Here is an 18,006-nt window from a genome sequence, read left to right on the forward strand (position 1 = left end):
CTGAAACATAACTTTAACCATTGCCCCACTAATAGTACTTACAAGTTCCTACAATTCTTTAGGACAGCAAACAAATGTCTCACAACCCCTTCCCACTCTCGAGAATTATGGCACACCCCAAAGAGTTTTATTATATAGGTTACAATATTTATCACATTAGAAATTTAAACTAAAATATTTTAAAAATATTAATTCCTACAAAAATGAGGGAAAAAAATATTCCACATAAAAATAACTTGTTTTTATGAAAAAGTATTTTCCAAAATGCACAAAAAGTAAGGACAAGGAAGAGTGGCACTATGTTAAATTTAGGAAACTGTTAAGGTCTCAGTAGCAAAAAGAAACCTCTCAAATTCTAATTTTCTCATGAAAGTTCACATTTTATTACTGGCAACAAATACTGTCAGTTCCATTTCTTGAATGAACAGGCTTTCTTCCCTCATTTTCGAAAAAATGTCAAATGCACAAGTGCTCTTTGTGAAGACAATCATCAGATTTTGGGATGCAGGAGTGCTTTGTATGCTCTGATTTCATCACAGAAAATACTAGAAAGACATATACTCAAAGGTTAAGATTTAATAAAATTAGTAAATTTTCAAATTTCACCAAGGACATCATTAGTAGGTGAAGAACAAAATGGCTACTAGCAAAGTTTGGTGCCAATGCTTTGATTCATGCCAAGATGCCAGCAGTTAACCAACCACTGCTTTTGCACCAGCAGTGAGAAGGTCAACACAGTGACATATGCAAATAAAATCTTAATCCTATTATGAAAATAGCTGAAAATATGAAAGTCAAATTTCATTACTTTAAAAATAATAAAGCATTTCATGAGAGACACAAACTCTAGAAGAATCAATCAAAATGTTACTAGCTATCTTTGTGTGGTAGAATTACAGGGGATTATTATCTTCCTTTTAGTGATCTCTTTTTATCAGTCTTTCAAAGATGAACATATACTTGTGTATGTAAGTTTAAAAGCATGTTTTAAACAGTATTATAAAATCAGGCTGCCTTTTTGTAGGGTGTTTGCAGTGGTAATATAACTACAAAAGTATGTAGTTACATTTTTCATGGAATTTTAAACCTGTCTTTTATTTCGGAAACTCAGAAAAAAAGAAAGCCCTGATACCTGGTAATAATGAAGATCTGTCAAAAATCACAGGGCCTTTCAGGGCTGTAAGTACCTAAAAAGGTTTTTTTAGAGGGTTTATTTTAGAATTTTGCAGATGAGAACAGTATACAGAGAGGGATTCAGTTAAAATTGTTGCTTTTGACTTTTAAAAATGTTCATACTCATAGAAACAAACCTAGCTACCAAACAGTTCTTCTAGTATTAACTTATTTTTAAAATTACACATTGGTGCCAACAACAGTAAATTATATTAGAACACTAAGTTTTGAAATGATGGTACAATCCTGCCACCTAGAGCTCAAAGAAAGTTGTTCATTTCAAACGTTACAATGAACGTTGGTAGAACAATATAAGTAACAATATTTAACTATTAGCCATACTAGGCAGTAAAAATGAGTATCAACAGATCACTTTATTTTAAATACAAAAATGAAAGTTTACTCACGTTCTCAAATTTCTCTATAATTCTAAGCTCTGGAGAATGATTCTTAACCTTGACCTCAAGTACTTTGTAAAACAAGTCAAAGTACAAAAGAAAAAGAATTCTTTCCTTCATATATTCTTTTCTAGTAGCTTTACTCCTACTAAAATGGCACAGTAAACTTAAGGCCAGAATCCAAAAAGAACTGCAAAGAAAACCAGTTTGCCTGGACCAATGTTAAAGTTCACTTTCATCAGTAATCTCATAACTTCTATAAACCTTCTCACCAAATCACCACTGTGAATTGGGCATCAGTGAAGAATTAACATTTAAGGGAAAATTCGGATGTGTGGGAGGAAAAGACAGGTGAAAAGAGGTAAGTGAAACAGAATCAACGCAACCTTTTTGGAGATGTATTAAGATACTAAACATCCAGTATCTTTCAACTTATCTTTCAAAATTTAAAGTACATATCTCCTTTAATCAGCAATTCACTTCTAGGAATTAATCCTTTTGCTATATAGACATAAATGCACAAAGGTGTATGAACGAGGATGTTTTTTAATGCAGTTTTTGTAATCATGAATAGGAAGGGAAGGAGACAGGGAGAAGGGGAGGAGGAGGGAGGAAAGGGAAGGAAGAAAACCCACAATCCTGTAGCAAAAAACAAAACAACTCCATTAATAAGGAATAAACATCCACCTAACAGACTATAACGTATCAAACACACTCAATACATGTTTGCTGACTGATTTTCATTAAGTTCTCTACTTTGTGAGGAAAAAAATTAATAACGGCATTAATGATCAGAGAGCTTGCCATCAATATTCCTTGTTCATTAGGTTTAAGCAAAAATCTCATCAACAAGAAAACTGTAGATCTCTTTGGATTTACAAATGAGGTGAAAATAAAAGGACTCGCGCTTTGTATCAGACTTTTTCATCAGCTTCTCTGGTGACCAACAACCAACCACATGCTAGAATGGAATGGTAAATATGGCCCCTTAGAAGTCTACATTATTACCGATCTGTCAGATATAAACTTGAAACTTCCTCCTCATGGGAAACTTTAACCAGTTTTATAACCAACTGTAGATGAAACACACACACTGACTCTAACGAACAAATAAAATATTTCAATTACCTTTCCTGTGCTCTGTAAGATAGTTGTTCGCGTCCTCCACACCCTTTCTCTGCTGACAATATCTCGGGTCACGTCTACTTCAGCATCCACAAAACTCCTCTGTTTTAGGGCAGTTATATCATCATCTAAGTCAGTCTTGATGGTAGATCGTTTCTTAGCCATAATTTTGGCTTTGATTGCAGCAATTTTTTCCACCGACATAGCTTCGGACAAAGACCTGAAAGCAATTTCTTTCTTAATATTCACAGCAAGGATCTCTTGAGCATATCATAAAATATTCTGTGACATTTTTAAGTTCCTGGTAATAACACTATAAGTGGCAATAATTAAGCTTTCCTTCTTATATATAAAACTGACATATTTGATAACTTATAACCATGTAAGAAAGAGACCCTATAGAAATATTGCACTATAAGCAAACTAGTAATTTCTTAGAAGGAACAATGCAAAAAATTTTTCACATTTTTTTTAACCTTTTGCCCTCCCAATCAGAGAATTTTGCACAAGCTGATCACATACCCTGGGACATCCCTCCCTCACCCTGCCTTTAAAACTACTTTGCTGCAACCCTTCAGATTGTTTGGGTTTTTTGAGCACAAGTCACCCGTTCTCCTTGCTTGGCCCTGCAATAAACCTTTCTCTGCACTTCCCCCCACCCCCCAAAAAAGCCCTTTTCTATGAGACTTTTACTTGCTAACTCTCCCTCCCACCCATGCAACTTATACAAACACACACACATATGTGAGCATGTGCATGCACCACCCTGGAATGGGGGTAAAAATTTTTCATTCTGTGAAGAATTCACAGTTTAGGTTTTCCTTGAAACTTATTTCAAGGTTTCAAATCTATATGCTACAATGTACAACATATCAATTTTATAGATGACAGAGGCTTTTATATGCCACATAAACATATACTCCTTTTAAAGCCTAGAAGATAAAACAATATTTTGAAATTTTCTTTTTCTTGCCTTTATTTTCAAATAACATGTGAAATAGCAAACAGAGCCTATGCTTTCAGAACTATTTAGAAAACAAAAAAGACAACAATGAAAGTATAGATTTCATTAAGATCACAATCTTAAGCTTAGTGTCATTTTTCAAAATGTAAAACAAGAAAAAGAGTTTGGATACCTTAACAACAGTTGATAAAATTATTAGTCTAATCACAAGATGACAATCTTGAAATACGTTTAAACAACATGTGGGAAAAGGACAGGAATTCCTGCAGGTTTAAACATGGTAGTATTACATAGTATGTATTTTATTTACATTAGGTATGAAAGTACTTGCTCAAAGTATATGCTCAATATGCATTAGTATTTGACTCATTTTACATAATAATACACAACTTTCCCTTAAAATCTAAAGCATACCAGCATACCTTGAGCCAAATTCAAATACTTTTCTAAACTATAATCAAACGTGCATTGGACATTCAATCACTGGACTTGTACTTCCAGCCAAGATGAAGTAACAGGGACTGGATTAACTCTCCTGTCTTGAAACAACCAGTCAAAATACATGAAACAATAGTTTACACAATACATGATATCAAGCAATGAAAGACAGTGATCTCTGACAAATGCAAACTAAATAATTAAGTCCTATGAAAGCTGCAGTTTATGGCCTTGAAAGTTTCCAACATGGCAGAGGGAGGAGAACCCAGGCAAAACTGTATTTCCTGATCTGAGAAAATGGTGCTGGGATTCTTCCATACGCAAGAACAAGGCGTATGGAGACTCACAGGCCAGAGTACCTGAGAAGAGAGAGCTGCACAGAAGGTCGAGTATTCCAGCAGAATACTGATTAGCACATAAACAAGTGGAAACTAAAGCTAGGAACAGAACCACCAAGAGTATTAGAGGGAACAGTGTCCAGCACTCACTCAGGATGAATAATAATACCTGTTGCCACCAGCCAGACTGAAGACCTCATATTCCTGGGGCATTAGGTAGAGTACTCAGAATGGTCTCGACTTTGCAGTGGTGGGGAATAACTACTCTAAATTAACATTGTTCAAATAACAAACCTTAAAATCAAGACTCAAAAGGAAAAAACTGTTTCCAAGTGATTTAACTGTGTCCCAAAACAAAGCTAAAGAAAATTTAGAAGAATACAAAAACATCTAGCACTCAACAACATAAAATGCAAAATGTCTGGTATCCAAAGATTATAAGGCATATAAAGGAACAGGAAAATACAAGCCAAAATGAGGAGAAATCTAAACCAAAAACACTATAAACTGACACAGACATAGGACTAGCAAACAAAGACATTAAAAGAATTAATGCAACTATTCCATATGCTCAACAAGTAAAGACATGGACTGCATATTTAGCCACCTTGTAGAGATAAAAAAATACAATGTTGGAGACTACAAATGTAATGTGAATATAATTACAGAAGAAAACATTAGTGAACTAAAGAAATTATCCAAAATGAACAGAAAAAAGAATCCAAAAAAAGAAAAGAACCCAAGTGAGCTGTTGGACAGCTTCCAGCAGAATACGAGTAATTAGGCCAGAAAGAGGGAAAAAGAAAAAAAATTTTAAGAAGCAATACCCAAAATTTTCTAAATTCAATGAAAATTATGAACCCAAAAATCCCCTCAAAAAGCTCAATGGACCTCAAGCACAAGAAAGATGAAGAACACTCCTCCAAGTCATGTGATAATTACATAGCTCAAAACTTGCAATACAGAAAATTTTTAAAGTAGTCAGAGAAAAAAGGGCACATTTAAAGAAACAAAAATAAGGATGACAGATTTCTAATCAGAAACAATGCAATCAAGAAGGCAGCAGTACAACATCTGTAAAGTACTTTAAAAAGACGTAGCTTGGAATTCCATATCCAGTGAAAATTAAAAAAAAAAATAGGGGAAATAAACTTTTTCAAAAATAAAAATTAAGTTGAAAGAATCACTAGCAAACCTGCACAAAAAAGAAATGTTAAAAGAAGTCTTTTGGGGGGTGGGGTGAGAAGTCTTTCAGGCAGAAGGAAAAAATATGGGTACACAGGTCTACAACAGTAAAGAAGAGGCATGGAAATTTTTTTCTTATTTAAATCTCTTTAAAAGATAGCTGTTTAAACAAGAATAAGAATGATGCATATTGGTGTTTATAACACACGTATGAGTAAAATATATGACAGCAGTATCACAGAGGCCAAGAGGAGGGAACTGCGAGTGCCTTCTAGCTGAGGCTCCGTGCTTACTCACACGGTGATGGAGCACGGAAGGTGGACTGTGACCCTAGCAACCACTCAAACAGGACAAGAGCATAAACTAATTAGCCAACAAAAAAGACAGAAGGGAATTACAGCATGTATTCATTTAATCCAAAATTAAATGAATTTCCTTTTTGGGGGACAAAATTTTAGTCCCCCAAAAAGAACAAAGAGACAAACAGAAAACAACAGCAAATTAAAACTAGAATTAAGCATATCAATAATCATGTTAAATGTAAATATTTAACACATGGTACTTTACATAAAGAGTTTATTAATCACTGCTATAAAGCAACAAAAGATTTCATGATAAACGAGTGGCTTGGATTATAATTTTTAAAAAGGAAAGATCAATATGGTAACAGAATCAAGAAGCTTCCAAAAAGCATAAGTAGCACAATGGCTTCCAATCCTCCCATCATAAAACATGCTCAAGCATCTTCTGAACTGAAGGCAATGAAGAACACATGTAGAGAGCATACTAATATCCCTTTTTTCTATGTATACTTACATATACCTAGACTGTTCAGTTTCTACTAAAGAAATTCTTACCTGATCTGTTCAGTCTGTACAATCCCTTCTTTGTGACCCTCCAAACGAGCAGCCAATCTCTCTTTATCAAGGCGTACACACTCTTCATCCTGAAAATAATCACTCAGTGAATATTTTAAATTTTTATTTAACTTGTAGAACAACAACAAAAAAAAACACTGCAAATAGACTTTTCCTTACCCAAGTTCCCACCTATAAAGTCCCAGGCATCACTGGCCTTTGGTCAATTTTAAAATATTTTTAGTTACATAAAGAGAACAATAATAAATATATGTTGGATCATGTAAGATTAAAACTGACTAAAAGCTTACAAATAAACTTTAGTAAGTTTTTTCTATGATTAAGTTGTTCTTCCCATAATATATCATAGCTACTTTTATTCAGAAAGATAACATACAACAAATAATTTCCTTCTCTTCAGGGAAGTTTATAACTAAATTTTATGAGAAGGCTTTGCCACAGTCAAAAATTTCATTTTGGGTCTAGATTTTTTTCATCTGTTGCCCCAGGTCCTGAATCTATCAGCACAGAACAAAACACCAGAAGTGAAACTAATGGTTTTCAAAGTATGTTCCTCAGAACATCAGGAGCTTCCTACAAAGTGCCCAGGAGCCACTTCTTATCTGAATTCAACTTTGGTAGCTCGACTTTTACCTCATTTAGATATTAGAATCTCAGCTAAAAGTCAGTCTGAAAAGTGTTCGGTTACTTAAAAACAAAACTTACTAATTCTGATCTAGTTCAATGCCCACATTCAACAGACAAGAAAACTGAGAACCAGAGTCAGCGTCTATGGCTAACAAATATGAAATTGTATAAAAACCATCAGTACATTCAAGAGGTCCAGAGAGATGCGCTCCAATTGTGTTCTAACCATGTAAAACTCGAAACAGGCATATTGCTGAGATGAATGCAAAGATTAATATTTTAACAAGCACATTAAATTCTTTCCATTTGTAAGAATGATTTAACACGTATTACTCAAGTTCCTTCGGAAACTGATTTTTTTTTTTTTGGCCGCACCGTGCGCCTTGTGGGGATCTTAGTTCCCCAACCAGGGATCGAACATGGACCCTCAGCAGTGAAAGCAGGGAGTCCTAACCACTGGACTGCCAAGGAAGTCTCAGGAGACTGATTTTAGAGACAACTGCAGCCTAGGTTTTAACCAGATCCTAAGGCTTCTCTCTGCTAGCATAGTGCCCAGCAGGTCCTCAATATAGATCTGCTGAACTGAAAACTGTTTATGTAATATATCAATAGCTATTTATGTAATTTATTTTAACCCTACAAATGCTCTGGAAAGCATTTTATGATGCTATTTCTTGCTGGTTTCTAAAGTTACCAGATCCTAGCAATTTTGCATTTCTGATATGTTCAATTTTTTTTCAAATAATTAAACCATGAAGTTCACGTTTTTCCAACTAAATGGTATCTCTAAATTCACTTTTTTAAAAAATTTATTTATTTTTGGCTGCGTTGGGTCTTCGTTGCTGTGTGGGCTTTCTCTAGTTGCGGCGAGTGGGGGCTACTCTTCGTTGGGGTGCGTGGGCTTCTCATTGTGGTGGCTTCTCTTGTTGCGGAGCACGGGCTCTAGGTGCGCAGGTTTCAGTAGCTGTGGGTCGCAGGCTCTAGAACGCAGGCTCAGTAGTTGTGGCGCACGGGCTTAGTTGCTCCGCGGCATGTGGGATCTTCCCGGACCAGGTCTTGAAGCCGTGTCCCCTGCACTGGCAGGCGGATTCTTAACCACTGCGCCACCAGGGAAGTCCTAAATTCACTCACTTTGTACAAAGTGGGTTATAACTTCCTTACACATAAAGAGAGTTGGGGAAAATTTCAGTTTTACTGCCACAAAATTTGTACCCAGGATAGTGGACTAGGTAGGAGCCACACTGCCTGGGCTCTAATCCCAGTTTTGTGCACCTCAGCAAGTCACTTGTCTCTGAGCCTGTTTGCTCACAGATGACATGCACAGTACTGCAGACTTCAGGAGGTGGTGGTTAGGATTACATGAGTTAATGACATACATAAAGTACATACAGTATCACCTAGCACAGAATAACAACGAGCCAATTATCACTATCATCTGAAAAACATCGTGTCTATGTCTCAGAGTATCCTTAAATAAAATTATGTATCTTAGCATCAAATTTTGTCAGTGATTCTACTGTATGTACTTACCAACCAACCCTGTCTCTGTAAGTTACCTTTCTGATCCTTAATTGTGGATGCTTTGCTGTTCATGAAGCAGGCAAAAGGTACAACTATTTGATTTTTATATAAGTGTGAAATGACAAAACTTAAGTTTCTAGTAATGTTAACACTACTGGTGACCCCAAGTGTTATTCCTATACTGGTCATTGATATATAGCCAGTTCAGTCATTTCTCAGATTTTAAGTGTGCCTCTAATACATGATCCTCCATTTTCAGAGGGTTTATATGCAACTGATCTAGGGCTTGTTACAAATTTAAATAAACAGTATTGTACTCATACAATTTAAACTCCAAAAGTTTAATTGTCTTATGCAGTATACGAGCTGGTCAACAAATTTTCTTTTCAACGTTAACTGCATTGCTTACAGGGTTCTATTTAACATGAACTACCCTTGTTTACCAATACTAATATTCCACTTGCTGGCTATAAAATGCTACCAAAAAAACATATAACCTGATATGTCAATATTGGAAGAAGTAACTGGAATAAGGACTTCATGTTCACGCCTCTTCAGAGTGGAGTAAACTCCTACACCACCTTATTCCAGAGGTAGGCACACCACAACACAAAGGCCAAATCTGGCTGGCCATGTTTCATAAAGTTTTATTGGAATACAGCCTCGCCTGTTCATTTATGCATCGCCTGTGCCTGCTCTCACACTACAGCGGCAGAGTGAAAGAGCTGGACAAAGACTCCAAGGCCCAAAAGGCCTGAAGTGGCTGCTATCTGGCCCTTTATAGAACAAGCCTTCTGACCACTCATCTAGGCCAACACTTTCATCGTAAGGGTATAAAGACAAAGAAAATAAAGTGATTTGTCCATCACACAGCTTGTATGTGAGAGATCTTACACGACAGCTCAAGCTACTTATTAATCAACTGTTCATTCTAATATTACCACTTTTCCAGGAAAACAAAAGTTCTGAGCACTACTATGAGCAAAGAATTCTTACTACTACATGAGTCCAATCTCCATAAAAAACCTGAATCACTTAAAATAAAGTTCCATTACCTCAATTCGCGGTTTTTTTGCTTCTGCCAAAACTTCATCTGCAGCTCGTTTGACTGTAAGGAAAAAAGAAGTAAATAAACATATAGTTTGGGGACTGGTGTTTGAAAGTTCAATATAAACACGCAACAAGACATACCTTGAGTAGATCTCTGCAGACCTATTTCTAGAGGGGCACTTCTGTCTATACTGGCCGATGTTGCTGAAGATTTAAAAAGATTTCTGTGAGAAAATAAATATTTGAAGACAGGTATTGGATATATTTACAAGTGAATGCTCAAGATTTGTTATATTTCTTACTTTATATATGGTTATTTCCCTTAAAAAATGTTTTAAAGCAGGCTTGTAAAAGCATTTTATTATAAATGATTAATCTGTATTAGAAAGTCTGTAAGAGGGCAAACTATTTTTGACCATTTAACTTACAAACTGAGATATCTGACTGAAATCAACTTCAAAGAATATACTCCAATATCACAACACATGTATGTAAAAGTGTATGTAAACATAAATAAAAACATAAACATATATATATAAGGGAACAACATTAGAGCACAGCTCTGAATGGGGTGGTGAGAAGTGAGTCACGTGACAACGCAGAGAAACAAAATGTAACACAGAGGGAACAGCAAGTGCAAAGACTCTAAGGTTAGAAAAGCTAAAAGAACCAGGAAGACTGGACTTCTGAGGGCAGAGGAAGACTGGGAGAGGATGAGGGCACAGAGACAGGCAGAAGCACAGTCGCGAAGCTCAGGAAAGGAGGATGGGCTGTATTCTAAGTGTGACGGGAAGCCACAGGATGGCCTTGAGCAGGTGGGTGACACAATCAAGTTCAGAGGCTTTTTCAAAAATAGGTCCCTCTGAGTGGTGAGCAGAGGCTACACTGTAGGAAACAGTGGAGCGAGGACCTTCAGGAGGGCTACGCAATGGTCTAAAGAGGAAGGTGGAGCGGGGTGGGCGTACGATGGTAAGAAGCTGTCATACTTTCAAAGGTAAAGAAAGGACTTGCTGATGGAATGGACGTGAGCTGTGAGAAGAGAATCAAAGATTTCTCCAGGGTTGGTGGCCTAAGCAACTGTGTGAATGGGGTACCATTTACTGAGACGGGAACACTAGGAGAACAGACTTGCTGCTTCCGTTCTGTCGGTGGGGAGAAGGCAAGGAAGGACTCGGCACTCTATTGTGGATATGCTACATTTCACATGCCTGTTAAATACCCAAGGGAAGATGCTGACAGTGAATTTCTAAATGTGAAGCTCAGGAACACATCAGTGTTGGAGATAAGGAAGCAAGAAAAAAAAGTGAGGCAGACAATGAGTGGAAAGAGAACCTCCAGAGTCTGGTGCCCCAAATGCCAAGTCAAGAAAGGCTTTCCAAAAGGGAGTAAGCGGTCAACAGTATCAAAGGCTGAGAGGTCAAGTTAGCTGCAAAGCGGAGAGACCAAAGGATCTGCTAGTCCTTAGGTCAGTGCTGAGCTCATAAGGGTGATTTGAGTGAGATGGTGAGGAAGAAAGTCAGACTGGAGTAGATTCAAGAGAGAATCAGAGGCAAAGAGGAGGCAGTGACACCACACAACCCTTGCAAAGAATTCTGTAATGAAAAAGAGAAGACAAATGGACCAGTAGAGAGTAGGAAGGTGGGGGACAGGGGGGCTCAGAGAACTTTTTTAATGAGAGAGACCACGGTGTATGTTCTAAAGGGAATGGTGCAGAAGAAAGAGAACTGACGATGCAAGACAGAAGCAGCAATGTGCAAAGGCAGAGTCTCTGAGAGTGCGAAAGGAGATAAAACCCACACGCAGGGAAGGGGTGACTGGCCCCAAGAGTCAGGTGCATCCACTATAACAGGAAGGAGAAGACAGCATGTGGACACAGCTGCAGGTAGGGGAAGTTTTTAGTGGGAATCCACGATCTCTTGCCACTAATTCTTATTTCACAGGGAAAAAAAAAAAGCAACAATGTCTATTTAAGAGTGAGAGCAATTAAAAAATTACTCACATGCTTCACCATTAAGATATCCAAGTAGATCTTTTCGGTCAGGTCTTCTAACCACCGGAATATTTTCAGTCTAAAGTCAAAATTTTAAAATAGATATCAAATCAATAACAATTATAAGAAACTTGGTAAAGATCAACATCCTGTAAAGTCTGAATTTTATTCCAACATATCTTGATAACATATATTTAGAATCATGTTTTTTAGAAAATAATTAGGCTGAAAGAACCTAATAAAATCTTGACAATTTTTAAGCATATTAATTTTTGGTAACTTTATCCTCAAAATTCCAGTAAGATATACAAAAGATAAGCATTAGAAATGAAACAATAACCCTATCCTCTTTGAAATACCAATTACAGTCTTTTTTGTCCCTTGGCTTATTCTAAGTATTTAATTTTACTCATGATGTTTTGCTTTTCGGGACAAATACCATTTTAGTCCCATTGCTTGCTCATTTTATTCAAGGTTTCCAAAGTGCTTTCTTTTCTCACACCCAAACTAGACCTCCTCCAAATATGGCAACTGAACTGTTTCAAGTAAACTAAATGAGCCACTAAAACTATATTTTCATAATTAACAATAAGTACATGTTCCAACAACATATACTGAGGAAAAGACAGGCTTTTCAATAAATGGTCCTGGGAAAACTGGACAACTACATGCAAAAGAATCAAACTGGACCACTTTCTTATACCATATACAAAAATAAACTCAAATGGATTAAAGACTTAAACGTAAGAATTAAGAAACAATAAAACTCTTAGGAAAAAACATAGGCAGTGTGTTCTTTGACATGAGTCTTACCAATAGTTTTTGGATTTGTCTCCTCAGGCAAGGGCAACAAAATAAAAAAATGGACTACATCAAACTAAAAGCCTTTTGCACCATGAAGGAAACCATCAACAAAATGAAAAGGCAACCTTCTGAATGGGAGAAGATACTTGCAAACAATAAATCCAATAAGGGATTAACATCCAAACTATATAAAGAACTCACACGACTCAACGTCAAAAAAACAAACAACCCAATTATGAAATAACTAAGTCATGGGAATGTAATGTACAGCACAAGGAATATACTCGATAATACTGCAAAAATTCTGTATGATGACAGATGGTTACTAGACTTATTGTGGTGATTAATTCACAATGTACATAAATGTTGAATCACTATGTTGTACACCTGAAAATATTTTATTACTGTATATTGACTACATTTAAACTAAAAAACAGAAAAAAGAAAATGATTTAAAAAATAGGTATGTGTTGCTTAGGCACAGGGGAAAAATCAGGAGACTATACAGAAAAATGTTAACGACAGTTGTTTACTTTCTACATTACGTATCTCTTTTCTTATCCTTGAGTGTGTATAAATTTTGTAAGCAGGGGAAAAAAATTGAAAAATTAAATCTGGAAAATGTATCTGTTGTGCTACATGAGTAGTTTTCCTTTAATCTCCTATATTAGCAATTTGTAAAGAGGTAAGCAAAACAAATAAAACTGTATACTTTAGGCACCAAGTTATCCTTGGGCCATGAATTCAATGAATTCTATCATTACCACAATCTTCACTACCATTTTTATAATGTAAACTAAGGACAGCAGAGTACGGGAAAAACATGTGGTTACGGGATTATACAGTTATAAACCCTTTGTTACTTTATATAAGCAACAATGAACAAGAACCCTTAATATCCCTGGCTAACTATCTTATGTTGAGTACTGACTATACTTCACTGCAGCAAACATTCTGCACATGCTCCTCAATGATAGAGATAAACTACATTTAATCACTTAAAATTAATCTGTTTTTAAGAAGTTAGGTTAAAATTTAATTTCTGCTGATGAGTATAAACAAGAGCCCACCGATTTTTTTTGTGCTTGTTTTTAAAAACTAGTCTACATGGAATATCATAAATGGTTAAAATATCTGAATTGATTTTCTTTAAATTACTGTGTCTAAGTATTATAACATACTTCATCATTTGGTCACTAATGAATTATATATATGTTATCACCAACAAAAAAAAGTATGAGTCTATTCACACTAAAATAGGGGCTATGAGTAGGAAAAACTCATTTCAGAAATGGTCTGCTCACAAGAAAGAGCAAATAATACAAAGGAGTTAGGAGAAAACAAAATTTGTAGAACCCTAGACTTTTAGAATTCTGCCCTTTCGATCTGTCAAATATTTAAGAAATATAATAGTTAAATCTTATGTGACCAAAGGTCCTAAGGCCCACAGTTAACAATTACAGAATCAGTTACCTACTACAGCCATTCCCCAGAGACGTAATCTAAACCTATACCAAGTGTCTGGATTATCTTTATTACCCCAAAATGAATGGACTTATCCAACAAAACATTCTAATTAGTGCCTGATTCAGTTTTTAAAGATCTAATATGAGCTCACATAGCTTTATAAAGCGAGATGCTGATATTTTATCTCACTATTTCCAAAGTCTTAAATAGTTTCACCCTACATATTACTTTTTTCAACACATACTTGACACTAAATATATATTTCTTGTTCAGAAAAGCAGTGTTCATACACTCAGATGCAGAAAGCAGGCATCTTTCAAGCATCTGAAAACAAATGAATTTATCAATTAAGTATGAAAAAAGTGTATAAAATTGATTAAAAATTCATTTTAAAAAGCTGTCTACTAAACTTGGTTCTTTTTGATGCCAAAAAAATTTTTTTCCTTGCAATTAAACTAGATTTCTGAATATCAAGGTCCTTCCACAGGCTCATAAATTTTTTAAAACATCCCTACAAACAGCTTTGAAACTTCTGTTGTTAAAAACATTACTCACATCTTACATGTAAAAAACTCACAGATTTAAAAAATATGCATAAATCACAGTGATCTATCTAATTTTGACCCTCCAGGAGACTTTCATATAGATACAAACAAACTTTTCATTCTTCTGATCTAAAACCCATGTCGGAAGTTATCCACACCAAATGATACCAACTATCAAATCAAAAGAGTTTTTAAATGAATTCTACTTACAGCTGCACGTCGGACATAAACAGGATGAGATAGGTGCACATTATTAAGTAGAAATAAGATAGAATCCAATGTGTAGTATTCTCTGGGTTGGCCTTCCTTCCCAGTCCTGAAATGATTAAGACAAGATTTTTACTCACAATTCTAATATAACTCCTTCAGCTTAATCATATGTATTAATTTATCTACACTCACTTTGCTATCCAACGATGGATTTAACATAGCTAACAAAGATACACGTAGAGTATGAAATTTAGTAAGTGCAACTGTCATTTGGGCAAAAGGAACACAAAAGCAGATAGTGACAAAAAGCAAGAAGTAAGGAAAGCACACCATATTCATACTTTATTACTACGGACTTTTTAGAATTTGGCCCAGTTAGGTTCTGGGCTTTGTCAATAGAGAGAGAAACCTAATCAGTTAGCCAGGATCCATAAGAAAAAACAATCAAACTGATTAAAAGAAGCACAACTACGACTGGTGCTAAACTTCCAAGATATGTATCCTGTCTCCTAAGTAAGATACTGCTGAACAACGCTCTTCAACACAACAATTAATTTCAGACATTTGAGTCTTATGACATCCCTCAAATTTTTTTTTTAACATCTTTATTGGGGTATAATTGCTTTACAATGGTGTGTTAGCTTCTGCTTTATAACAAAGTGAATCAGTTATACATATACATATGTTCCCATATCTCTTCCCTCTTGCGTCTCCCTCCCTCCCACCCTCCCTATCCCACCCCTCCAGGCTGTCACAAAGCACCGAGCCGATATCCACATCCCTCAAATTAAGCCAATGATGTAAAACCAAAACTAATTCTACCTGTAATAAAACAATGTCGTCTAGGAGTGCAAGCTCTATCATTGCAAGCACATACTATTACTTGCTCAACAAATGTTAGTGTCCAATCCCACCCTCCCTATTACATTCTCTCCATCTAGAAATATCAACGTGTTATTTAAATTCATCTGAATACGCCCAATACAAACAGCCCCAAACCTACTTTTCTAGCCTCTGTTTCCACTTTTCCTCTAAATCAATATATTTCAAACCACACACCACTTATCAATCGTTGTACTGTGAAATATAATATATGAGTCACAACCTGGTATTTCTTTATGATATATAAGAACAAAAAATAGAATGCACTGCATTCAATAAGGATAAATTTTTTAATGTTATGTACATGTGTGTATTTACATATGCACACAGTAACAGTAAATGAAAATGATGGTATTGGTGTGATACACTGCTGTGAAAGTTTGAAATCTACTATTCTAAGCACTCCTTTCTCACTACTTGCTTCACTGAATGGCTGTCAAAACATTTCCTTTCCAGCTCTCATGCCTTTAACCACACAGTTCCCTCATCCTGGAACACCAAACCCACCATTTCACCCTCAGAATTCCTAACCATTCCTTAAAGCTTATTCATTTGTTCATTCACTTATTCAAGAAAAATCTGTAGCATGTCTATATGCCAAACACACGTCCATGAAACCTTTCCTAACACCCCCAGGTAGAAGTGACTGCTCTTTTAAGAGCGGGAATGAGATTCTTATCAAGTTATGTCTTATCTCCTCTACTCTCATCGAGGTAACCTCCTCTGAGGCACCGACCCAGCTCCTCACAATTTTTCCTAGTTCTCAGATTGAACAGCCTCGAGTACTCAGCCATTTTTTAAAGAAAAACCAACCAGTTAAAAACCCAATCAGCCCCTAGCTCTTATGGGCGGGGCAGAGGGCTCCTAACCTCTTCTAGTTTGGCACTGCCCAAATCAAGTTCTTTTCCCCAAACTCTTAAAAGTTGTTCTTAAAACCCAATCAAATGCAATTCTGTCTGGGCAAATTCCTTCTGGAAGAGAAAAAACACAGAAAACTCAGAATGATTTCTCCATCAACATTTCACAAAGCTAATTAAATCGTAAGCCCTCGAGGCCAAAAGATAAAAAATAAAAAAATTAAAACCAACCAACTAAACTTCCCCTAGCTTTTCATCAACTCTTCCTAAAGCACACTGCTCCCACTCAATCAAACAAAATGAGTATGGAAGTTCTGGCCCAGGTTTCCAGCTATCCAAATGAAACACCACTGAGAGAGACATCACTCAAAAGGCCCCCAACGATGATCAGACATCTCTCTCTCTCTCTCTTTCCGTAATACATATGTATATATCTATATTCTTTTTCAGAGTCTTTTCCCATTTACTTTTCCCATTACTCCACTTCAGCAGTAACCTTCTCCCTGAGGAAACTCCTGCCTTCACCTCCAACAGATTCTGACTACTCTTCCAAAGTCACCGAATCTCTTTCCCGTCCTAACTTTAGAGTTGGTTCCCTTCTCTCTGCTTGAGGGAATCAGGAAAGGAGAAAGAACAGATCAGGAGCTGCAAGGGGCCAGCAGAGACAGTTACAGAGCAGCCGCGTAGAGAAAGGAACAACTAAAGAACAAAAAAGAGACTTCTGGGCACCCGGCGGTGCGATTCTTTCTACACCTATGCACGCAGCCAGCACTCGGCACACACGGGCAGAAACAAACCGCCACAGCACCCTCCCCCGACGCTCAGAGGATGGACCGCTGCAGACAGCTCTCCTCCAGCTCCCTCCTCACCTACAAGTGCAACTTCTACTCCTGGGAAAACTTTTTCTCCGGAGCACCGGTTTTCCTCCATCCCCAAAGGGAACGGGGGGAGGGGTTCGGAAAGAGGGGGCCCGGGGGCGCCCAACTCTGCCCCGCCGCCCCCCGCTCCCGGCCGCGCCGGACTCACCCCCAAACCACGTAGTTGGTCTTCACATTCTTGGGCCAGGAGAACTCGCCGAAGATCACTTCGTCCCCTTTCACCACAATCTCCTTCTTCTGAATGTTGTACTGTCGCAGGACGCTGAGCACGTCCGCCATCTTCGCCCCCCTCGCTGCCGCCCGCCCCGGGCTCCGCCGCCACCGCCGCGCCCGCCGCCCTCTTCGCCTGTCGCCTCAACCCCCGCCTCGGCCGCCGCCGCCGCCGCCGCCGCGAGCCAACTGCAGCCGCACTGGCAGCGGTCCGCGCCTACGACAGCAGCTGAGGAACGAGCCACCCAGGCCGCCGAGGACCCCGCGCTAGCAGGCAAGGCCCCGCCGCGGGCTGCCCGCGGAGAACGCCTGATCTCGCGACGCCAGGGCCCCCAGCGCCGCCGCCCGCCGCCAGGAGGCGCCGCGCCCGCCCGGGAAACGCCCCTCCCAGACTCCCACTCGGCGCGGGGCCGAATCGCGTCCCGAAACTCGGAGCGCGGGGACGCCGTGCCCACGTACGGCGCAC

At 37.7% G+C, this 18,006-nt stretch overlaps 1 protein-coding gene across 1 annotated transcript in view; it reads right to left on the reverse strand.

The window, feature by feature from the left end:
- Positions 1 to 17,636, reverse strand: part of CDC73 (cell division cycle 73) — a 91,089-nt gene extending 73,453 nt beyond the window's left edge. The window contains exons 1-7 of the mRNA XM_082834583.1: positions 17,479 to 17,636; positions 14,714 to 14,819; positions 11,697 to 11,766; positions 9,839 to 9,901; positions 9,703 to 9,755; positions 6,479 to 6,567; positions 2,700 to 2,916 (exon numbers count right to left, since the gene is read on the reverse strand). Of these exons, the coding sequence (XP_082690709.1) occupies positions 2,700 to 2,916; positions 6,479 to 6,567; positions 9,703 to 9,755; positions 9,839 to 9,901; positions 11,697 to 11,766; positions 14,714 to 14,819; positions 17,479 to 17,609 (729 nt within the window). The 5' untranslated portion in view covers positions 17,610 to 17,636. The remainder of the gene's footprint in view (positions 1 to 2,699; positions 2,917 to 6,478; positions 6,568 to 9,702; positions 9,756 to 9,838; positions 9,902 to 11,696; positions 11,767 to 14,713; positions 14,820 to 17,478) is intronic.
- Positions 17,637 to 18,006: the final 370 nt, after the last annotated feature.

The sequence above is a fragment of the Leucopleurus acutus genome (assembly GCF_964270905.1).
Source record: "Leucopleurus acutus genome assembly, chromosome: 2".
NCBI lineage: Eukaryota > Metazoa > Chordata > Mammalia > Artiodactyla > Delphinidae > Leucopleurus > Leucopleurus acutus.